Raw genomic sequence first — 21,600 nt, forward strand, 5'->3', positions numbered from 1 at the left:
TCCCCCTCGGGAGACTGAAAAGATTTGGCATGGGTCCTCAGATCCTCAAAAGGTTTTTACAGCTGCACCATCGAGAGCATCCTGACGGGTTGCATCACTGCCTGGTATGGTAACTGCTCGGCCTCCGACCGCAAGACACTACAGAGTGTAGTGCATACGGCCCAGCACATCACCGGGGCCAAGCTTCCTGCCATCCAGGACCTCTATACCAGGCGGTGTCAGAGGAAGGCCATAAAAATGGTCAAAGACTCCAGCCCCCATAGTCATTGACTGTTCTCTCTGTTACCGTCTGGCAAGAGTGCCAAATCTAGGTCCAAGAAGCTTCTAAACAGCTTCTTCCCCCAAACTATAAGATTCCTGAACAGCTAATCAAATGGCTACCCAGACTATTTGATTAGTTGCATACCGGTATCCCCTGTATATAGCCCCACTATTGTTATTTACTACTGCTCTTAAATTATTTGTTATTCTTATCTCTTACTTTTTGGGAGGTATTTTCCTAAAACTGAATTGTTAGTTAAGGGCTTGTAAGTAAGCATTTCACTGTAATACCTGTTGTATTTGGCGCATGTAACAAATCAAATTTGATTTGATATCCCCCAGGTGGTAATACCCTTATTATCTGCCTGGCTACAAATACAATTTGATTTGATATCCCCCCAGGTGGTAATACCCTTATTATCTGCCCACGCCAGCCAGGCAGACTCTATACTCATCTGTAAACTGGTCATCTCTGTATACCCGTAGCAAGACCCAGTGGTTCATTATTTAAAACACAGTCTTAGGCCTCACTCCCCCCCTATCTGAGATAGCTACTGCAGCCCTCATCCTCCACATACAACACCAGTTCTGCCAGTCACATGCTGTTAAAGGTCCCCGAAGCACGCACATCCCTGGGTCGCTCCTCTTCACAGTTTGCTGTAGCAAGTGACTGGAATGAGCTACAACAAACACTCAAACTAGACAGTTTATTCAATCTCTTCATTCAATGACTCAATTATGGACACTCTTACTGACAGTTGTGACTGCTTTGTGTGATGTATTGTTGTCTCTACCTCCTTTGCCCTTTGTTTTGTGCCCAATAATGTTTGTACCATGTTTTGTGTTGCTGCCTTGCTATGTTGTTGTCTTATGTCTCTCGTTGTGTAGCGTTGTCTCTCTTATTGTGTTTTGTCCTTTATTCATATTGTATTTATTTTAAATCCCAGGCCCCGTCCCCTCACGAGGCCTTTAGCCTTTTGGTAGGCCGTCATTGTAAATAAAAATGTGTTGTTAACTGACCTGCTTAGTAAAATATTATTATTATTATTATTATTATTATAAAATAAAGGTTAACATTTTTTTTAAGGGCGGGGGTTCTCCCATCTCTGATGGCAGCCAGGAAAAACACAGCACACTCCGTGAGCAATGCATCAATCCATCCTTCCAGCCAGAGCACAGCAATCCCACGTACACAGTATACACGACTCTTGTCTCTGTTAAAACGGACTAGGAGGAGGGACTACGAGCACTACGTGCTTGGAGAACCGTTCAAAATTGACCACAGGAATATTGGACACCTGGAATCAACACATATAGTCGTCTGAGGAGCAGTTGTCGCCTTTAAAAAAATCGGTTTAAATTTATCGTGATGTCCGATTCGCAGTTTTTTTGTTGTCTGTTACATTGTTGATAAATATTGCCACATCGCTAGCCAGCAAGCCAATTTCGAGCAAACCGGAGTCAACCACCAACACCGCGAGTTGAATGAAGACGCTTTGCACGGGCTGTAGCCTGTCCGGTGTAGATAAGACAGCTGTCTAACGTTACTGTCGCTAGTTATCTGAATTGCAGAGTTTTTTTGTTTGTTTTATTGGCCTGCTAGTTCTCTCATTGGTATTGGTGAAGAAGAGACGAGCAGATATTGAGGACGGTATTGATTGGTAAGTGTCCTATTATTTGGGTTGCTTTGCAGTGTCAAACGTGACTGTACATACAGGTTTGTATGTTAATAGGCGTGTTTGCAGTTGGGGTATCGTTGTAAAAATCGAGCTAGTTTATTTGTCTATCTGATGTGTGATATATATGATAGGGATTATTAAACATTGACCATCATTTAATCGATTTTTGAAAATACGCCCCCCCCCCCTCCATTGACGATGTACGAGCAAAATACATTTAGGCCCATTATTATCAGCTGTGCGTTGGCGTACGTCTCGTTGGCAAAAATGTGATCATATTTTCATAATAACAGTGGAATGTGGAACTCAAGTCAACATTGTATAAGTCGATACAATCAACGTTGTTGATAAGCAGGTGTAGGACTAACGAGTACTAGCTCGTGCTGTGGATATCAGTCGCTCGTGATAAACTGCTTATTCAATTATTTTGTACATCAGACAGACTGATTTGCGAATTGTGCATTTTCTATGCAGTTTCACATTTAAAACGCATTGGCTCTTGGTTCAGCAAACCTGAAAGTGAAGTTACTAATTTTGCACGCGCAATAGAATGTTCTAGACCTGCTCCTATTCCAAGTGCTGTTGGCTGTTTTTTTCTCGACCATGCATGTGCTTAGTAAAGTGCTAACGTTATATAAACAAAATACAGCACCCTAAACAATAGCGAAATAATTTTCCTCCCCGTTGACGTAAACTAAGTTGTTAAACAGAATTGCAGATTATTACAGGGTTAGTGTCATCAGTGGATGGGAATAAAGGGTTTATATGCCTTAACCCTTACCTGCCTGGCACAGACTGCTGTTTATTTTAATTGTATTTTTTATGTGACTTTTATTTAACTAGGGAAGTCAGTTAAGAACACATTCTTATTTACAATGACGGCCTCCCCCGGCCAAACCCGGATGATGCTGGCCCAATTGTGCACTGCACTATGGGACTCCCAATCACGGCCGGATGTGATACAGCCTGAAATCGAACCAGGGACTGTAGTGACACCTCTTGCACTGAGATACAGTAACTTAGAGCGCTGCGCCACTCGGGAGTTTGAGGATCGCCTTTAGCGACTGCACTTGCAGCATCTACTCTTCCCGGGGTCCACATAAAACTGTTCTGGCTATAAACCTGCTATAGACCTCGCTTCTGACTCTAGATGCTCTGCATGTGTCATGCCATGTGCACACAGATTGTTGAATAGCTAAAGGCTTAACTCTGTATTCTCTGTGCCTCAGATTCAGTCCCTTGTGAAAATGTAGTTATTTTAATTTTTTTTACAGTTTCACTGTAAACCAAGTGTACCAAGAATTTCACAGTGCCCCCCCCCCCTCATGGGAAAGGCTATTAAGAAGTAATCAGATACTTTTTATTGTGTGCAATGTCCAAATATGTAGAAAAGTCTAACAGACATCTTGGCTGCTGAGGGATGAATGAACAATACAGAGAACACCCACCCTCGGAGAGTCAAGAGTGGAGGGTCAACTGCATAATTTCTCTCAAGGGGTCGTGTTCATTAGGGCACAGAACGGAAAAAGGTTTGACAACGTTTTGGAATGAAAATCTAATGTTTCTCATTGGACAACTCCTGATTAATTCTGTTTCGTTCCGTTTGGTGCTTATTGAACATGACCAAGGACTCTAAAGCCATACGAAGGTGACGCCACCCAATTGCATACCTCGTTTATCAAACCTGTCAGTCACTGGAGCGGTACAGTAGATGACAGGCTTCATGCTGCGCTCGCTAATCCCAAATTACGAAATTCTGCTGTTAGGAGCAGAGGTGAAAGTAATGCCGTTTAAATAAATAGTGGGGGTGTGCCATACCGGTAAAATATGAGCCTATCAAAATTAATACAACAAAAACTATAGGCTATTACACCATTATTTAACATGACTGCATGTCAGCCGCATGAAGAATGCGCAAATTGATCTGAAACTGGGGAGTATACACTAACCGAGGCGCGCATGGACAACAGTGGATGGACGATGCATCAATTCAGGCTACAAGTGTAGGCCTATTGACAATTGCAGAATTTCATTACACGTAGGTGTTTTGTGACGGTCTGTTTCCATTCATTAAATAGCAGGTGCACAGTGCACGATTGGGATTTGGATGCTGAAATGATTTTGTGAGTGAACGAATGATTGATTGTTTGACAATCCGGATGAAAACATCATGACTGGCTGTGTTCATGCCACATTAAAAGGCATAGGTGGCGTGTCCATAAGGGTAGGGAAAGCTAAGTTTTCCCTAAAGTCTCCTAAATTTAATTAAATTGCCAAAATGTATACATGTATAGTCTAATTACCTTACTCCCGTCTACACAGAAATAAATAAAAATCATTCAACATAGGCTACCACACCAGAAAGTATGATTTGGCCACAGAGGATCATTAGCCTCTTAAAAAACAACCTGTGGATTGTTTTAAATCGCATAGCCAACAGTATGGAAGGGCCCGCAATTTGTGCAGCGCGCTCTGCCGATACCAAATAGGTGATTGTTAAGTTGCAACTGTCAGTGAAAAGCAGAGAGAAACAGCCAGGCATATTGCAATGCGGAAACATACAATCGCCCCAAAAAATGTTTGGAACGCAAATGGCTATTGCTGTAAAGAGATGACAATTAATTAATTGAGCGAACAGTAGCCTATCTTATTGGCACCAACGGAGAACATCGGCCATATCCCCGGTAAGTGTGCATATTCACTATATTTGTCATTGGGTCAGTGCCACTTTTGGACAATAGTTTCCTCCAGGCTAGCTGGACGTCATATTGTATTTGTTTCCCCTTTGCGTAGGCCGATTTATATGGATCAGACATCGTTTTTATTGATCTGTTTGTCAGTGTCAGCAGAGGAGGCCACTCTGTAATTTTTGTAGTATTAAAAAAACATACTACAAAAATGCTCTTGCCGGTAAGAAATTAGATCACCTTTCACCCCTGGTTAGGCTTAACAACACTGCATTTGACCATAATTTAACATTAAACGAGACTTCCCTGAGGTCTGTCACTGTTCGGGTAAATGCTCCTGCAACCTATTACATAACTGTGTAAATATAGTAAAGTCTAATGATGGTCCATTGGACCATGTTATTATTTTCCATTGGCGTATTAGGCTGTTGACATGCTAAAAGAATTGAGATTAAGTCGCTCTGGATAAGAGCGTTTGCTAAATGACTTAAATGTAAATGTAAATGTAAGATATTTAGTCAAAATCTAGCTGTAATATGCTACTTAGCTATTGCTCTCAAAATCAAGGTAGCCAAAGCCTGTTTGTTTTAAATAAAAGTAATTGCATTAGGCTTGGGCGATACCCTGGTGTATGGTATATTCTAAAATACAGACGGTATGATTTTTAAATAATGTTTAAAAAAAAAAGCAAAAACATTTGGGTTGGGGGCACCTGGGGGCTGCAGGGTTGAGGGCACCTGGGGGCTGCAGGGGTGCATGCTACGCCACTGCTTATAACCATATATTAAGTATAACTATAAGAAATCTAAGATATGTTAATTAAATTAGATCCAGCTTCGGGCTCCAGCTTTCCATTTAGTTTGCTAATTTGCTAGCTAAGTTGCTAACTGTCATGATCAAGCTTCTTGCTTACAGCAGACATTCTAGCCTGAGTACCAGTCTCTTTAACTAACGTTCCACTCCTTGCCTATCCTTGTCATCGCCAAAGAGACTGGCCTTTCTGCCATCTTCAGATATGAACATTATATCATTAATGAGCTCGAGGAGAACAGAATTATTGATACCGATTCGATAAACCTCACAGCTATTTTCCAAACACAACGATTATCCAATTTTTGGAACTCTGTCGCCCCCCCCCCCCCCCCAGAACACGTTCGTATCCGGTTGATAAGCAACATTTTTCTTGTTTTTGTTTGTCCAGACAAAACAAGTCTGTCACAAGTCGCTAACTCATGTAAAATTCTCAAAACTAAATATATACTGCAATTCCAACCACAAAACTTGCAACTAGCAGCTAAATGTTTATTTTTGACTTTATAATTCAAATTCTATTTGAGGCGCCACGTGTTGTCATGGAAAATATTAATGTTATTTCTAACAACCAATGATCAACTATGCCATAAATCCAGCTGCATATTGAATGTTGAGATTGCAAAAAGGCCTGTATCTAGGATCGAACCCGGGTCTGGGATCGAACCCGGGTCTGTAGTGACACCTCAAGCACTGTGATACAGTGCCTTATACTGCTGCGCTACTCGGGAGGCCCTTTATTTTTCTTTTAAATGGAGCCCATTGTGTGCACTTCCGGTAATAACGCATACCAAAGTATAGTACAGAAACGGTAGGACTAGGGCTGTACCCGACCAAAAAGCATCTTGGTCGACCGAGAGTCCTTCTGTCCAATCGATAGGTCGAAATGTTTAAACTTATTTTTCCATATATAGACAGACACACCCTATGTGTTTGAATAATATCAACTACGTATGCACTGAGCTTGTCTGATACTTTAAGCACACTGTTTGTTTAAATCATTAAGACACACAAATGACTCAAAGAGCCCGACGGTCACACTGTGTTACCAAAAATGACAACGAGTGCCTGTGTAACTGGCAGGCACACGTTTTCTCGCTCTCCTCCCTACTGCAGCGAAAGCAGCACAGCAATAGCTGTCCCTGCTGAAGCTGCAACATCATATCAGCCCTTTAGTTTCTTACTTAGTTCTGGCTAAAAAGTTCTGTTACCGAAATCCCTAATTTCTTTACCAATTAACATCTCCTATTCCCCCAACCCTTGCTTTCTTTACGTGAAACATGTAAGCATCACATGCATGTGACCAATAGGGCCTGACTTATAACCTGTCATAATGACACCAATAAATTGGTTATAACAAGCTCCGAACACAATGTCGACAGCAAAATGGATGTGGAAGACGTGGAAAATAAAGTCTAAATGGCTTATGTTTACTGGTTGCTCAGGGGGCAAAGTGGAAGTCAATAAGTAAATAAGGGTACCAGAGAGTCTGTTCTAACAGGGAAAAACATATATAAAGCATTTTATTACAGCAGACTAAAAACAGTTGCATGCATTTGTGATTTGTGGTTTAATTATTTTTTTAGGCTAAAATGATTTAAAAAATGAAAATGCTTGATTGCATTTCAAAGCGTGAATGTTTCATATGCTGTGTGATGGCACGAACAAATGATTGATTGATACTGTAGCCTATATATTGAAATACAGGCCTAAGTAAGTTATGTATTAGGACTAAACAGGACACCTTCTTAGGCTTACAGATCGATGGTGGTTATACAAGCCTACTAATGATGACTTGTGATTATAATGATGATAATAATAATTGTGATAATAACAATAAGAAGGAGATGCAGATAAAGGAGTGTATATGAGCCAGAGCTGTGTGCATATTATGTGTGACGACACGGGTGCTGTTAGATTACAATATAATTTTTCTGCCTGTTTGGAATAAGTGTAAACCACACTAAATACATTCAGTAATACCAGTCTGTTTTTTTGTAAAGCCTTTATTACAGCATAGCAAATATTAAAAACAGTGAAATTTGCCATTGCATGAGCCTTGGCGCTCACGGAATAAGTAGGCTATTAAACACGCTCAAACAGGCAACCGAAGCAAGATCTTTCTATTTTCTGTAGATGTATATGGATGATTTATAAAGCCAGGCACATTTAAGTTAGGCTATTGATTATTTATTTATTTATTACACCTTTTATTTAACCAGGTAGGCCAGTTGAGAACAAGTTCTCATTTACAACTGCGACCCGGCCAAGATAAAGCAGAGCAGTGTAACAAGAACAACAGCACAGAGTTACACAAAAGCAAACGTACAGTCAATAACACAAAAGAAAATGAAAAATAGACAAATCTATGTACAGTGTGTGCAAATGTAGAAGAGTAGGGAGGTAAGGCAATAAATAGTCCCTAGAGGTGAAAACATTTACAATTCAGCAGTAATACTGGAGTGATAGATGTGCAAGTAGAGATACTGGGGTGCAAGAGGGTAAGTAATAATATGGGGATGAGGTAGTTGGGTGGGCTATTTACAGATTGGCTGTGTACAGGTACAGTGATCGGTAAGCTGCTCAGACAGCTGATGCTTAAAATTAGAGAGGGAGATATAAGACTCCAGCTTCGGAGATTTTTGCAATTCTGTCCAGTCATTGGCAGCAGAGAAATGGATTATAGACCTAATTTAAATTGGGGTTTCTTCTCTCCTCAATCTTCTTAGACAATTAAGCTAAGGCGACGGCTGTATCCTCGTCTCTGCTGCTGCCGCCTCTGCTACATTGTTCTCACTCCCAATATGCTGGTTAACTTTGATATTATGCACATAGCAACATAGGGAAAGGCGGCAATTCTACGGGGCACTGAAGATTGTTTCAGAACTGAGGACTGCAACCATATCCAACGTGGGAGAAATAATATTAGATAATAGATTTAGATGAGATTTATTGTTGAACCATTCTTTTTTCGAGATGCTTATCAGAGTTGGTGCAGTATGCTGACAAACTGGTCTTTCAACTTTAAGCAGTGCCAACATGTCAAATCTCGACTAGGGATGGGCATTTTCCATTTTTTGAGTGTTCGAGTACTCAAATGTATTTTCTTTGACTACCGAATGGAGGCCCGCACTGGGAATACATTTGCGCATTTATCTGTATACAATGTCTTGTTTATAATAACCATTACAGATAACAAATCCTAATTTCTAAATTGCCCCATATACACTTACCAGCCAGTTTATTAGGTACATCCATCTAGTACTGGATCGGACCCCCTTTGCCTTCAGAATAGGGCTGGGTGGTATACCGTATTTGACTATATACCGGTATTTATGCACGGGCCGGTTTGGGTTTTTATTTTACCTTCTATAACGGTATTTTAACGTTTGGTTTGTTAACTGTGATACTCCATGTGTAACGTCCATTTTTATAGTTTACTCTGCTACTTGAGTCCTCTCTCTCTCTCTCTCTCTCTCTCTCTCTCTCTCTCTCTCTCTGCCGCTTTCCACACATACCTAGTCCCACCCCCTGTCACTCAAGGAGCGCATTTTGTTGTTGCTTTACCACGAGACACTTTCGTTCAGTCTACATGGTCAATGCAGCACATGCAACAATGTTGTTTCCACTTAGAGCTTAATATAAATCAATACAATATTAGTTTGTGTTTCTTACATCTGCAAACAGCTAGTTTGTATTTTCTTAGCATGTTAAGCTAAATCGTGTTAACTAGCGATTAGTATTAGTGGCTATCTGGCTAGCTAGCTAAGAAAAGTACTGAGTCAGAGTGAACGTAGCTAGCTAATAAATCCTGATACCAGTACTGGTGGAGGCTTAAATCAGCATGTTTGTGCAACAGTATCTTCTAAATCAAAGAGGAATAGGCGAAGCATGAATATGTTGGCTATATGAATAATTTTTAATGTAGCCAAAGATTATAGGGTCCCCTAGGAAACGCTGAGCATCACTTTGGTTCCTACCCTGTCACAAGTCGTCCATGGCATTTTCATTCGTTGTGTTTTGATCTAAATCGCAATTGCAACATTTGGTTAAAAATAAGGCCTAGTATTTTTGCTCATATTCTGGCAGTGTGGAAATGATCTCAAATGAGTGCAGGAAATGCAGAAATTGATGGAAATGCAGGAAATTATTTTAGGCTGAAGTTGAATTGAACAGCATAAAACAATCCGAATGGCGAAAGACCCATTGAAATCATTTGAAATAATTTAGAATATATGTGTTGCCACCCTAGTCTCACGCACTACTCATTACAGGACTACCGCCGATTGGCTGTTTTTTGTTTGTCACTGCATTCTCTGTAAATCCTAGACTCATCCGTGAAAATCCCAGGAGGGTGGCCGTTTCTGAGATACTGGATCCGGTGCACCTGGCCCTGATGTCAAACCACACTCAAAGTCACTTAGGTCACTCGTTTTGCCCATTCTAATGTCAGTAACTGGACGCCTGTCTGCCTGCTTTATATAGCAAGCCACAGCCGTGTGACTCACGGTCTGTAGGAGTGATCCATTTTTGTGAACGGGGTGGCGTACCTAATAAACTGGCCAATATTCAGCCAATTGAAAAAAATCTGGTTATATTATACCGTGGAACACAATTTTCAAAAAGGCAGTAACCTCAGCAGTAGCGCTTGCATAGAAGCCTAATGCTGTGCAATGGCATAGCCTTGTTTTGTTAATTTAGCAGACAAGATGCTCTTATTTCATGGGCCCTTATCACAGTCAAGACACACCCAAACCATGATGTAATACAACCGAATACAATAGAACATATTCCAGTGTGAAGTGATGTCTATTTCCTGTCTGGAATAGTTATTCTCAGAGTGATCATTTGAAACGGGGCTTAATTTGGCGATTTGGAAGAAAGAAAAAAAACTTTGCAGGGTTACAAACCAAAATCTTTCTGATTTTCGATATATAGACAGATGTTCAATTGAGTTTATTCTGGATGTTCTTTGGCATTGTCAAAATGGATGAACAATTCCACATCGAACACTACATTGCATGGTGATTAATTACCGCCTTAAGGATTCTGATGAAAACACGCTTTTCCCTACTTAAATCAACCAGTCCATTTTGAATTTGTGATAAAACTGTTGTCATTTGGCAAGGAATGTAGCTTGTGTATCCCATCAGTTAGGCTTACAGAGATGCCGATTAAAACATATCTAACAGGAGCTTGTGTGTAGGAAGTGGTCGGAATTCAATTGAGTGAATGAATATCTACATAGGTGTAAAGAGGGCCATTATCTGTCCAGTGTCTGTGTTCTTTTGCCCATCTTAATCTTTTCTTTTTATTGGCCAGTCTGAGATATGGCTTTTTCTTTGCAACTCTGCCTAGAAGGCCAGCATCCCGGAGTCACCTCTTCACTGTTGACTTTTAGACTGGTTTTGTGGGTACTATTTAATGAAGCTGCCAGTTGAGGATTTGTGAGGCGTCTGTTTCCCAAACTAGACACTAATGTGCTTGTCTTCTTGCTCAGTTGTGCACCGGGGCCTCACTCCTTTCCATTCTGGTTAGGGCCAGTTTGCCCTGTTCCATGAAGGGAGTAGTACACAGCGTTGTATGAGATCTTCAGTTTCTTGGTAATTTCTTGCATGGAATAGCCTTAATTTCTCAGAACAAGAAAAGACTGATGAGTTTCAGAAGAAAGGTCTTTGTTTTTAGCCATTTTGAGCCTGTAATCGAACCCACGAATGTTGATCCTCCAGATACTCAACTAGTCTAAAGAAGGCCTGTTTTATTGCTTCTTTAAATCAGAACAAGTTTTCAGCTGTGCTAACATAATTGCAAATGAGTTTTCTAATGATCAATTAGCCTTTAAAAAGTATAAACTTGATTAGCTAACAACGTTGGATTGGAACACCGGTGTGATGGTTGCTGATAATGGTTGCTGATAATGGGCCTATGTCGACATTCCGTTTCCAGCTACGATAGTTATTTACAACATTAACAATGTCTACACTATATATTTATGATCCATTTGATGTTATTTTAATGGCCAAAATGTTTTGTTTTCTTTCAAAAACATGGACCTTTCTAAGTGACCCCAAACTTTTGAACGGTAGTGTGTATATATATATATATATATCTATATCTCTGGTTAAAAATGTAGCTTTGACGTTAATTCTAGTACGTGATTACTCATGCCCATCCCTAATCTTGATTCTAACCAATTCAACGGAGTGGAGAAACAATAGACACAACATCCTTGACTTCAGTTGGGTAACCCCATTCTCCAGTCGTAAACAAGGAAGTTGGGCACCAGTTTAATAAGTGTTACCATTTGGCATCCTATCGTACACATGAACACGCTGTCATCACACCAACTCAGCTTAACGATTAAGCTGCCACATGTGAGGCAGTCATCTCATAGGCCTTTTATAGCAGTCGGACGATGAAATCAGCCCCATGGAATGAATGGTCCCACACACACACACATCCCCTGGCTTGGCTTAGTGCTGGGTAGAATTGCCCAATGAACTTGCAATAGTATTATGCCACGTGCCTCAGATGCAATTTCTGTTCTGAGACACAGTTTTGTCTAATGTCGTCGGCCTCTTGTCATTCGTCTGTCTTGTCAGGGCGGCAGGTAGCCGAGCGTTTAAGAGCGTCAGGCCAGTAACCGAAAGCCGACTAGGTGAAAAATGTGTTGCTGTGCCCCTGTGCCAGGCACTTAACCCTATGTGCTCCTGAAAGTCGCTCTGGATAAGAGCGTGTGCTAAATTACTAAAATGTCAAATGTATTTCAGGAAGTACTAGCCTTAACTTATTTGACATGTTGGAATGTTCTCTTTGTGATGGTATTGTAGCGAGGAGGTCCCGTAGTGGACAAGCACAAACACAATTAGGGCCTAGGTCAAAAGGCCTACATCAAGACATTAATTTCCTCAGTGTTGACTTGTAGCCTAATCCTGATTTAAGCCTGGTTTGAAAATGTGAACATTGTAATTCATTTCCATTTTAGCTTTGTTAGGGCTCGTTTTCGTTGCCATTTGTGCCAGCCTGTGGCTTGCTGTGTATGCCAACATCTGGACGATGCTCAAGGACAAGGTGGTCGTGCCTTTGAGAGTGCTGCTGACCCAGTGCTTTGCTTCATTAGCCCTTGAATAATGTGTCATGTTCAGTCCCATCTGTCCACCACGGGTATTCAATTAGCCATCTTTATCCCACGAGCTCGGTGGAGAGTGTGTGCGCGTGCACATGGGCAACTATTCTTAGGTGTCGAGATGTTGATATTGATGCCATGTTTATATCCATTCTTGTCTCGCTCTTTGTATTTGTATAGTAGGCGCTTGACTCGTCCTATCACGTTAATGCTATACTATCTATTCAGAAGTTCAGCCAACAAAAGCATTGATATTGAGTCGTTGTGTTGGATTTGTTTGTCTTTCGGGGTTTTGCCAAGCATTGCCATGTTGTTGTAAAGCCTTGGTCTGCCCACTCACTCGTCACATGACCACAGGATTTATTTAGCGACACGGACTGTTTTCAGCAGGGCTCTTGTTTCTATCATCTCATTGAAAAGAAAAGCAAGTAGACCATCTGCAGAACCTCTACATAAGCCTAGTATTGCGTTTCCTATCCACATGATTTGGTCAATTATATCCTCAAACGAAAAGCCTATGTCTAAGAACTAACATAGTAGGCTAATTGGGATGAAATGTAGCCCACGTTTAGCCTAAAATGTTCAATTATAGCCGAAAGGTGGCTGGGGTGCGGCCTGAGTGACCGTTTAAACTCCCATTTAGAAACATAGGAGAGTTTGATCCTCTGGCTTTGAACAAGTCACCCAATAGTCAGTCAATTATTGTGTGTGTGTGTGTGTGTGTGTGTGTGTGTGTGTGTGTGTGTGTGTGTGTGTGTGTGTGTGTGTGTGTGTGTGTGTGTGTGTGTGTGTGTGTGTGTGTGTGTGTGTGTGTAAGCAGGTGAGCAGATGCCCAAACAGGACGTGTAAACCATGTGTTTGGGGGTAAGGTGCGAAACCAGGGGCCACCACCAAAAAGTAGGGCTGTTTTAAGTATGTTTATGAGAGAGAGAGGTGTAAGAAGAGAGTAATTCCTCCCTGAAAATGTAGGCCTAGTGCTGGATTGCAGGAGGGAGGAGGAAGAGGGGGGGGCTACATGCGACAGCTGCATGTGTCAGTTCCCCCCTTGTTTGTACCAGCTTGTGTTACTGTCTGAGCCCACTGAAGAAGAATGAGCAAAGCTTAAGAGGGAGAGTTGGAGAGAAGTATTTGACTGCTGGCCATTGGAGGGAAGAGTGTGTGAAATAAAAATGCAGAAAAGGTATGAAACACACCTTATTTTCGTTTTTGAAGTAGACAAATATGGGTCTTATGGCTCTATATCCCTTGTCATTATCGGTGTCTCACAAAACTACAGATATCAAAGCCAATGTCAGTCATGAAGGTGGGTTCTATGCCATTTTTTTTGCGTCTCACCTGCTTCTAATAAAGTCACTATCAATGTCGGTCATGCATCCAGGTCAGTGTCCCACCTCAAGACATGCAGCCAGTGTCCCACCTTAAGACGGGCCACAGTCTCTTGCCCATCTGTCTCTAAAGCCATTGAATCCGAGTCGGTGTCAGTGAGGCTGATCCCACAGCACAGCCCCAGATCAGCCCTCTGGGTAAAGTGGATTAATTAGCCGCAGGAGCAACACTGTTGCCCTGGGTCAGGGGTTAGAAGATTAATCCTGCTGCCCGGCTCACACGCATGGAATTTGGACTGTCTGCCATGCATTTCTGGTCTCGTATTCATAAAGCATCTGAGTAGGAGTGCTGATTTAGGATCAGTTTTCCCTTCCATTCTAATGAATAGGACCTGATCCTAGATCATGGGTCCTAGTGATAGTTTCGTATCAGTATATACTTTTTGGCTTTCTCTTGTCCCTCTGCAGCAGACATATGGTGAGCAATATGTTTGGGACATCGAGTCGTAATAAGATCACAGTATTGAATCGCAATATATATAGAATTGTGAGAATTGGAACGCATATCGTATCGGCACCGAAGTATCATTCCCAGCCCTAAAGGGTCCTGATCCTAGATCAGCACTCCTAATCTGAGATGCTCAAGAAGGCCCCTGAAGAACACAGTACAGTGGTCTATGGTTTCAACAGCTTCGGTTCTGTTGCAAAGTTTCTACTAAAAGTCAATCTAGCAATGTTTTCCCCAAACCAACTGACCTTTGCTATCACTAAGAATGCATTGGTCTGTTGATGTGACCTACTTGGCGTATTCCCTGGTTTAATTCTGGGAATTGAGGCATCTGCCCTCCGTATCCTGACATCTGATACCAAATTAGGCAAAAACAAAATGTCTGTGTTCCATTGATTCAGTGCCATCTGTTAAAAATAGGCTATAGAAACAGCATAATCTTAGACCATAGGCTTATGTTATTGTGAATGCTGGCTTTGGATACGGTGCAATTAAAAACACGATCCTTGGATAGATTTTCAGAATCCACAGATAAATTGGTCCATCTGGAAAAATAAAAGGCATAGAAACTTGGACTTGGTAATAGGAAATAAAGTTATTTCCATGACAGAATTAAAAAGCAATATTGGACTGACCAATGTCGATATTTTTAAATGCATGCAATTTTAAAGTTTCATATCAACAAATGTAGATTTGAAATAATTAGGGTATTAGTGCCATCTTGAGGGAATCCTATTTGAGTCCGAAAAGGATATTCATATGATTGGGAAGATGCACAAAACTGCGGAGAGCCTATCCATCTGATAGTTTAAAAAAACATTCTAAGAGATTATTGGAACAAGATTTAGAGAACTGATGTTGGCACAAGATGGAGGGAATGTTGGAACATAACTAATGAAATGAGTAAACGAAAATGCTTAATTCAGTATAAACTAATGTTTAGAATTTATTACTAGACCATTCGCAAATTCTACAGCACAACAACAGTCATGTCATTATAGAGTCCAAAAGTTATAGTTGGCAGTCAGAAGTATGTACATTTGGGTCTACTTTAAAACAAAAACCCATCTGTGTCTGTATATTTCAGGACATGGCATACGAGGGTGCAGTGAGATACCCGACGGGTTGGATGATACTTTTCTTGTCAATCATCTTGGAACTGGGGCATGGCAATGGGCACAGTCGACATGGCTGAATTTTAGAGAACATTTTAGAGGCCCCCATCGTGGCGGTGTAGAGACTTTTCCCCGCCGCCAATTTCCTGTCATTCTAATACTTTCTCCATGGAACTGAGAACTTTTTGTATTTTTTAGCACGTTTTCAGTCAATCTGCACATTTTGCCATTGAATTGACGGAAAATGTTGCCATTTCAAAGCAAATTTCTTGCAATTCTATGCACTTTGCCATGGCTAATGGTGTGTTATTTTGCTCAAACATAATAACAAAATCAATACTGCTAAATTCATTGTTTTCAATCTCCCTGACTGTATAGTTTTTATTTTGGTGATTTGTTAGTTCTCAAAGATTATAATACTGTATAAAATATATATTTCTATATATAACATGTATACAATTTATGAGAGATCCATCATTGTTTCTACATACTTTATCTAAGTTTAGTGATTTAAGTTTACACTGAAACATTTTTTATTTTCTTTTTTAATACAGTGGCCCGAAAAAATTATTGCCAGGAACATCCCTGAGGTTGACCTTGTTTGCTCCTATCGAAGCGCATTCTCTACCCTCCGCCACCACATCTACGGAACTAAAGTTAAAGTTACTGTCTAAACTAGTTTATTGCAGAACTTGGCATCAACTGTGCAGAAAAACAAGCATTCGTTTTTTCGCAACACACATTTCCGGACCTAAGGGAACAGCACTGTTATGTTTTCTCCCCGGATCGCTGGGATGCCTATTTATCTCTATTGCGGTGTCGTTTCCCCTTGGTGAACAAAACCAACCACTCATATTGTCCCGCTGGCTAAAAGAGAACAACGTGGAAAGGTTTCCACTTTAGAAATGGCCTAAATGACAGATGTATAGGATGTATCCCCAGGTAAGCTTTGTGAGTCTTCTGCGTTAGGGCTGACTTGACTGGGTCGGTTCGCAGATTAGCTCACCACTGTTGTCACAATGACTAGGAACAATTACATATACTTTTAGCCTAAGCTGTGATGATTCCAATTACTTCTAAAGCCCTGACAATGCTACTGCCCCCATGTTGGGAATTTGGGCTACAAGCTCAATTAAACAATAGCTGACTGATGTGTGTGGTAGTGGTGAGTCATGACGGGCAACGGTTTTAACAGCCCCAAGCCTGACTGCTGCCTCGTATGGAGCTCTGCCTTCTGCTCGAGGCCTCTGGTTTGGTGTTGCCCTTTGGCATATTATGTTTCAAATGTGCAAATCATGGCTGGCTGTAGCTGCCAGTGGAAATTTCCACTTCAGAATCAGATAGCTGCCTTTGTTTCAGGTGCAGGAGGCTTGCCACAAGCCCTCTGTGAAACACTGCAAACAGTCAGCTATTTGAATACAAAAGAGGAGGGGGGGGGGGGTGGGGAATGTCATACAAAAGCATGTGTTCTGAACCAAAACCATAAAACTGGAGTTTGTATAACTGCTTTTTTAACTTGATATCTCAATGAACATTTAATCCTCAACAAAGGGTGAAAGCCTGATTTATTGTGAATATGTTACACTGCGGTCTATGAAAGTTAGTGAACTACTGTAGTGACTTTTTGATTTCTGATGTTCCTACAATGTTTGGTGAATCTCTTCCTCCATTGAGCATAATCTAACCACCACGAATACGTTTTACAATGGGATACCTTAACAAATTCAAATGAAAACATTTTGTGATCTTGTGCTTCCTCGTCATGCAGTAGTGACTGTCAGTTTCCCTTAAATACCAGATAACGGTGTTGCGACGGAGAACACTTCCTCAAAAATGAATCTGTGGGAGGAGGTTCAAAGGTCAAGTTGGTCATCATCAGGACATGTGATTAGTCCGCTAGCAGCACTAGTATTGATCAAACATTCTGTAATTCTGTGGGAAAACCCCAGCTCAATGTGTTTTGTCTGAATGTCACATTCAGGTTATTGACCATGGCTAGTTGTGGTTTATCTAGACATAACATCCATTTTCCAGACTTACCCCGCTTTGCCCCATTCCTGTCTCTTAGTATTAGACCCTGTCCAATGCAATGGAAAATTACTGGAATGATGCAAAGAGGATTCTTCTTTCACTTTCTGACTATCTACTTGGCTGCTATCTGGTGGGAGGGACTTCCAGGCAACTCTAATTTTAGGTCCAGTGTAAGGCAATGTGCTCTGCTCTGGGGTTCCTTAGTTTGCCGGAACAGCACGGCTCAGGGTGGATACGGTATTACGGCCCCATGCCGGCTTGTAATGTGATTTGTGAAAGCCACAGGTTATGCAAGGGAGAAAAGGAGGGTCATTTTGTTAGAGCCTTTCAAAGGGTATCTCGGGTTGTGGAGTATTTGGACAGATTGAGGTATGAAAGCAATGATTTTTCAACACTTGTCAAATTTAGCCATTACATTTATTGCTGGGTTGGGACAGGCAAACATGAATGCACACTAAAGATAGCTCCTTCATGGCTGTATGAATTGAATACCTGTAATGTGGAGATAACCAACAGTTTAAATGGTACATCTTGCCAGTAAACCCCACGTATTCCACCACTGCCCTCCAAAAATAAGGACATTAACTTGCACAATAATCCCCAGACTACAGTTACTCTGGTGCAATCTAGGAACCAGTGGGCAGATCCATGTGACAGACGCAAGGAGAAAACGAGGGGAAAACTACTGAGGCCTCACCCTGAGGTCACCCAGTCCCAGCCAGGGTAATCGGATCCCTTATCACTGGGCAGACTCTAGTCAAGTGTTTCTCATACAAGTCCTCGTCCTGGGAGCCCCAGGCGATCCACATGTGCAATCTATTCCAGTACGAACACACCTAATTCAGCTGGTCAACAAGCCATCATCATCAAGCCCTTCACTAGTTGGATCAGGTGTGCAAGCGGTGGAATCGATCTAATGTGGGAAACTGTCAAAGCGCCCAAGGACATGTTTAAGAAACACTACTTTATCTAGAGAAACTGCCTTCCCTCAGTGGTGGTATTATTAAGGTTCTTGTTTCCCCACAACCAAAACATGTCTAACTGGGACTTCACTTTTCAGTCTGTGATATAAGAAATGTACTGCCTTTGCATGTGTATTTGTGTAGGCAAACCACTGTGTGAATATTGGAACTATTGCTCAGGTCAAGCCTTTGGGAATGGTCATATCCTTCAGTGTTGTCTGACTAGACTAAACTGTGATCAATAAAGCAGGCTAGTTTTATTGAAAAACAATTTGGCATTCACTGGGCTTTGGCTACTGCATGTGTTGGCATTAGCTAGGCTAGGCATTGTTTGGGTTAAGAAATGTTTTGGCCCATCTGTTTCCTCTTTAGATGATTTGTGAGGGTCCTGTGGATTGGTTGGTGGCTGCTGGGCAATGGCTGAGACGCACTCCAGAGTGCTTGTGTGAGCAAACAAGGCATGTCTCACTTCCTATGCTACACCTCTGTGGTTTTATGGTGCTTAGTCAAGTACATTTGAATCGTTTCGGCATTCGTTTAGACTATATTGTTGAAACAAATCGGTTCAGTAACCCCATACTCACTAGATTCTCCCCATACTTTGGCGTGTCAGGTAGCCTAGTGGTTCGAGCGTTGGGCCAGTAACCGAAAGGTTGCTAGATCGAATCCCCGAGCTGACAAGGTACAGATGTGTTGTTCTGCCCCTGAACAAGGCAGTTCAGAGATGAGAAGAAGTAGGAGCTAGGGAATTTTCAGGCCCTTTTTTGTAGGATATTTGAGGTACTTTTCTGTGACTGGATCGGATGACTTTTAGGTGCTTTCCTTTGAGGGCAGTGGTGTGCGAGCGGTAGATTCTGTCATTTATATGGTCAATAGTCCTGTCAATCTGACTGTCAGTTCAATTGGCTTTGTTTTGGCACTGTGTGAGGCAAGAGAAGTGTACATTGGATTTTTTGTCCCCTCAAAGTGGCCTGATTCAGTACAAACAAGGGAAATGTGAATAAAGGCCCGCGACCTCACGACGTGGACCTTTATTCACATTTCCCATGAACTCTGGAGTGACTTTAGTGTGCGTTTTATTTGTAGGCATTTGTGTGTTCCAGCCCCACAGAGTAGCTGGCTGTAGATCGTGGACTCCCTACATGTCTGTGCCCATTTCATAGTTAATGTCTATCCGTCCGTCTGTCTGGCTGTCCGTGCCCATTTCAGAGTTAATGTCTGTCTGTCCAGTGAATGACCTTCCCTGTCAATGCTGAGAGGCACAGGCTCTGGACCGGTTACTCAACTTCCTCGGCTTCTTCGACCTCCTGCAATGATGTGCTTAGAGACATGGATTCATCCTGCTGTATAGACCTAAATAGAAACCCCAGTGATGAAAGAAGAAAAAGTCTTTCAGAAAGCAGTCGGTGTCAGAATTTAAAAGGGATGAATTAGGACTCCCAATAGTGTATTTTCTTATTTTTCTTGCTCCATTCAATAGCGGGACAACATACAGCCATGAGTGACACCTGAAGCACGCCTTTGTGGACGATGTCGGTTGTTTACCGCGACGGGGTAGGGTTACCGGGACGACGGGGTGTACCCGCGACCATCTAGCTAAGCGTATCCTGATACTTTCCATTAGCGGGGGGTCGATGGTCGACAGGGGCCCGCGACACAACGAGGGGAGGAAGGGGTTCTGGGAGGGATTCTATAAATCGCCTTGGGCGAGATCCCCAAGAGAGACGTTTTAAAATCCTCTCTTCCCTGCCCGTTCCCCAACCCTCCGCTCCTTACCCCAACCCGCCCTACTTCAACAGCAGCTAGGCTACTTTGCTGCTACGTTGACATTTAGGCCTAGACCTGCACTCCCAGATCTTACATCAATTGGATCGAAGCCGTGTACTGTACGTCCTCTGTGTGTCAACACTCGTGCGGTGAAAACGTAACTATTTAATCAACTTAACATCAAACATAAATCGAGCCTTACTGTAATAGACTCTATGTTGGGGATTGTAGTGGTAAGAAGTCCACCATTTTGAGATGACAGGCAGGGGCAGAGGACAGTTTGTCAGGGACTGAAATGGTCTATGTGATTCAAGTCCTCTCGTAGCAAATCAAATTTGTTTTGTCACGCGCCGAATACAGCAGGTTGTACAGTGAAATGCTTACTTACAAGCCCTTAACCATCAATGCAGTTTTAAGAAAAATACCTTTAAAAAAAGAAAGAAATCAAAGTAACAAATAATTGAAGAGCAGTGGTAAAATAGCGAGGCTATATTGTAGGGGCTCTGGTTAGTCGAGTTAATTGAGGTAATATGTACAAGTAGGTAGAGTTATAAAAGTGACTATGCATAGATAATAACGGAGTAGTAGTAGTAGCAGCAGCGTAGGAGGAGGGGAGGGGGGGTGCAAATAGTCTGGGTAGCCATTTGATTAGCTGTTCAGGAGTCTTATGGCTTGGGGGTAGAAGCTGTTTAGAAGCCTCTTGGACCTAGACTTGGCGCTCTGGTACTGCTTGCCGTGTGGTAGCAGAGAGAACAGTCTATGACTAGGGTGGCTGGAGTCTTTGACAATTTTTAGGGCCTTCCTCTGACACCGCCTAGCCTGTTAATCAGTGTAAAAAAAACCAGATAGGCTAAGCTTTTATGACCGCAAATCATCTAATGGTCAGTCATTAAACTCTGAACAAAATCGAAACCAGTCGTAAAAACAAACTGCTCCTCCACACAAACACACACACACACCTCCTAGTCTACTTCAGTCATGATAAGTTATAACAGTGCCTTCATAAAGAAGTGAGTGATCATATCTGCCTGCCGTGGGCTTGGCACCGACCCAACAATGTTTACCCGGTGGGTGTTGCATAACGACACGTGGCTCTGCCAGCCTGGGCAGAAACGGCGTTTGTCTCGGCAAGCCTGCTCTGGTGTGTTTGTGGGTGTCAGTGTGCGTGTGCGTACATATGATGATCTAATTAAACCAAACTTTATTTGTCACATGCGCCGAGTACAACAAGTGTAGACCTTACCATGAAATGCTTACTTACAAGCCCTTAACCAACAGTGCAGTTCAAGAAGAGTTAAGAAACGTTTTACTTTAGTTTATTTGGTAAAC

At 41.9% G+C, this 21,600-nt stretch overlaps 1 protein-coding gene across 5 annotated transcripts in view; it reads left to right on the forward strand.

Annotated features, from left to right (window-relative positions):
• Window positions 1–1,432: 1,432 nt before the first annotated feature.
• The window catches only part of LOC124001494 (RING finger protein 24-like), a 58,103-nt gene continuing 37,935 nt past the window's right edge, over window positions 1,433–21,600 (forward strand). The window contains exon 1 of one of the 5 annotated variants that reach the window (XM_046308309.1): window positions 1,433–1,922. Coding sequence is in view for 2 of the 5 variants with exons in the window: in XM_046308311.1 (XP_046164267.1) it covers window positions 17,721–17,911 (191 nt within the window). In the remaining 3 variants the exon portion in view is untranslated. Of the gene's footprint in view, window positions 1,923–17,191; window positions 17,912–21,600 lie in introns of those variants that run through there. The other 4 variants (XM_046308311.1, XM_046308308.1, XM_046308312.1 and 1 more) reach the window with 4 other exon arrangements.

Source organism: Oncorhynchus gorbuscha, linkage group LG17 (assembly GCF_021184085.1).
Source record: "Oncorhynchus gorbuscha isolate QuinsamMale2020 ecotype Even-year linkage group LG17, OgorEven_v1.0, whole genome shotgun sequence".
Lineage (NCBI taxonomy): Eukaryota > Metazoa > Chordata > Actinopteri > Salmoniformes > Salmonidae > Oncorhynchus > Oncorhynchus gorbuscha.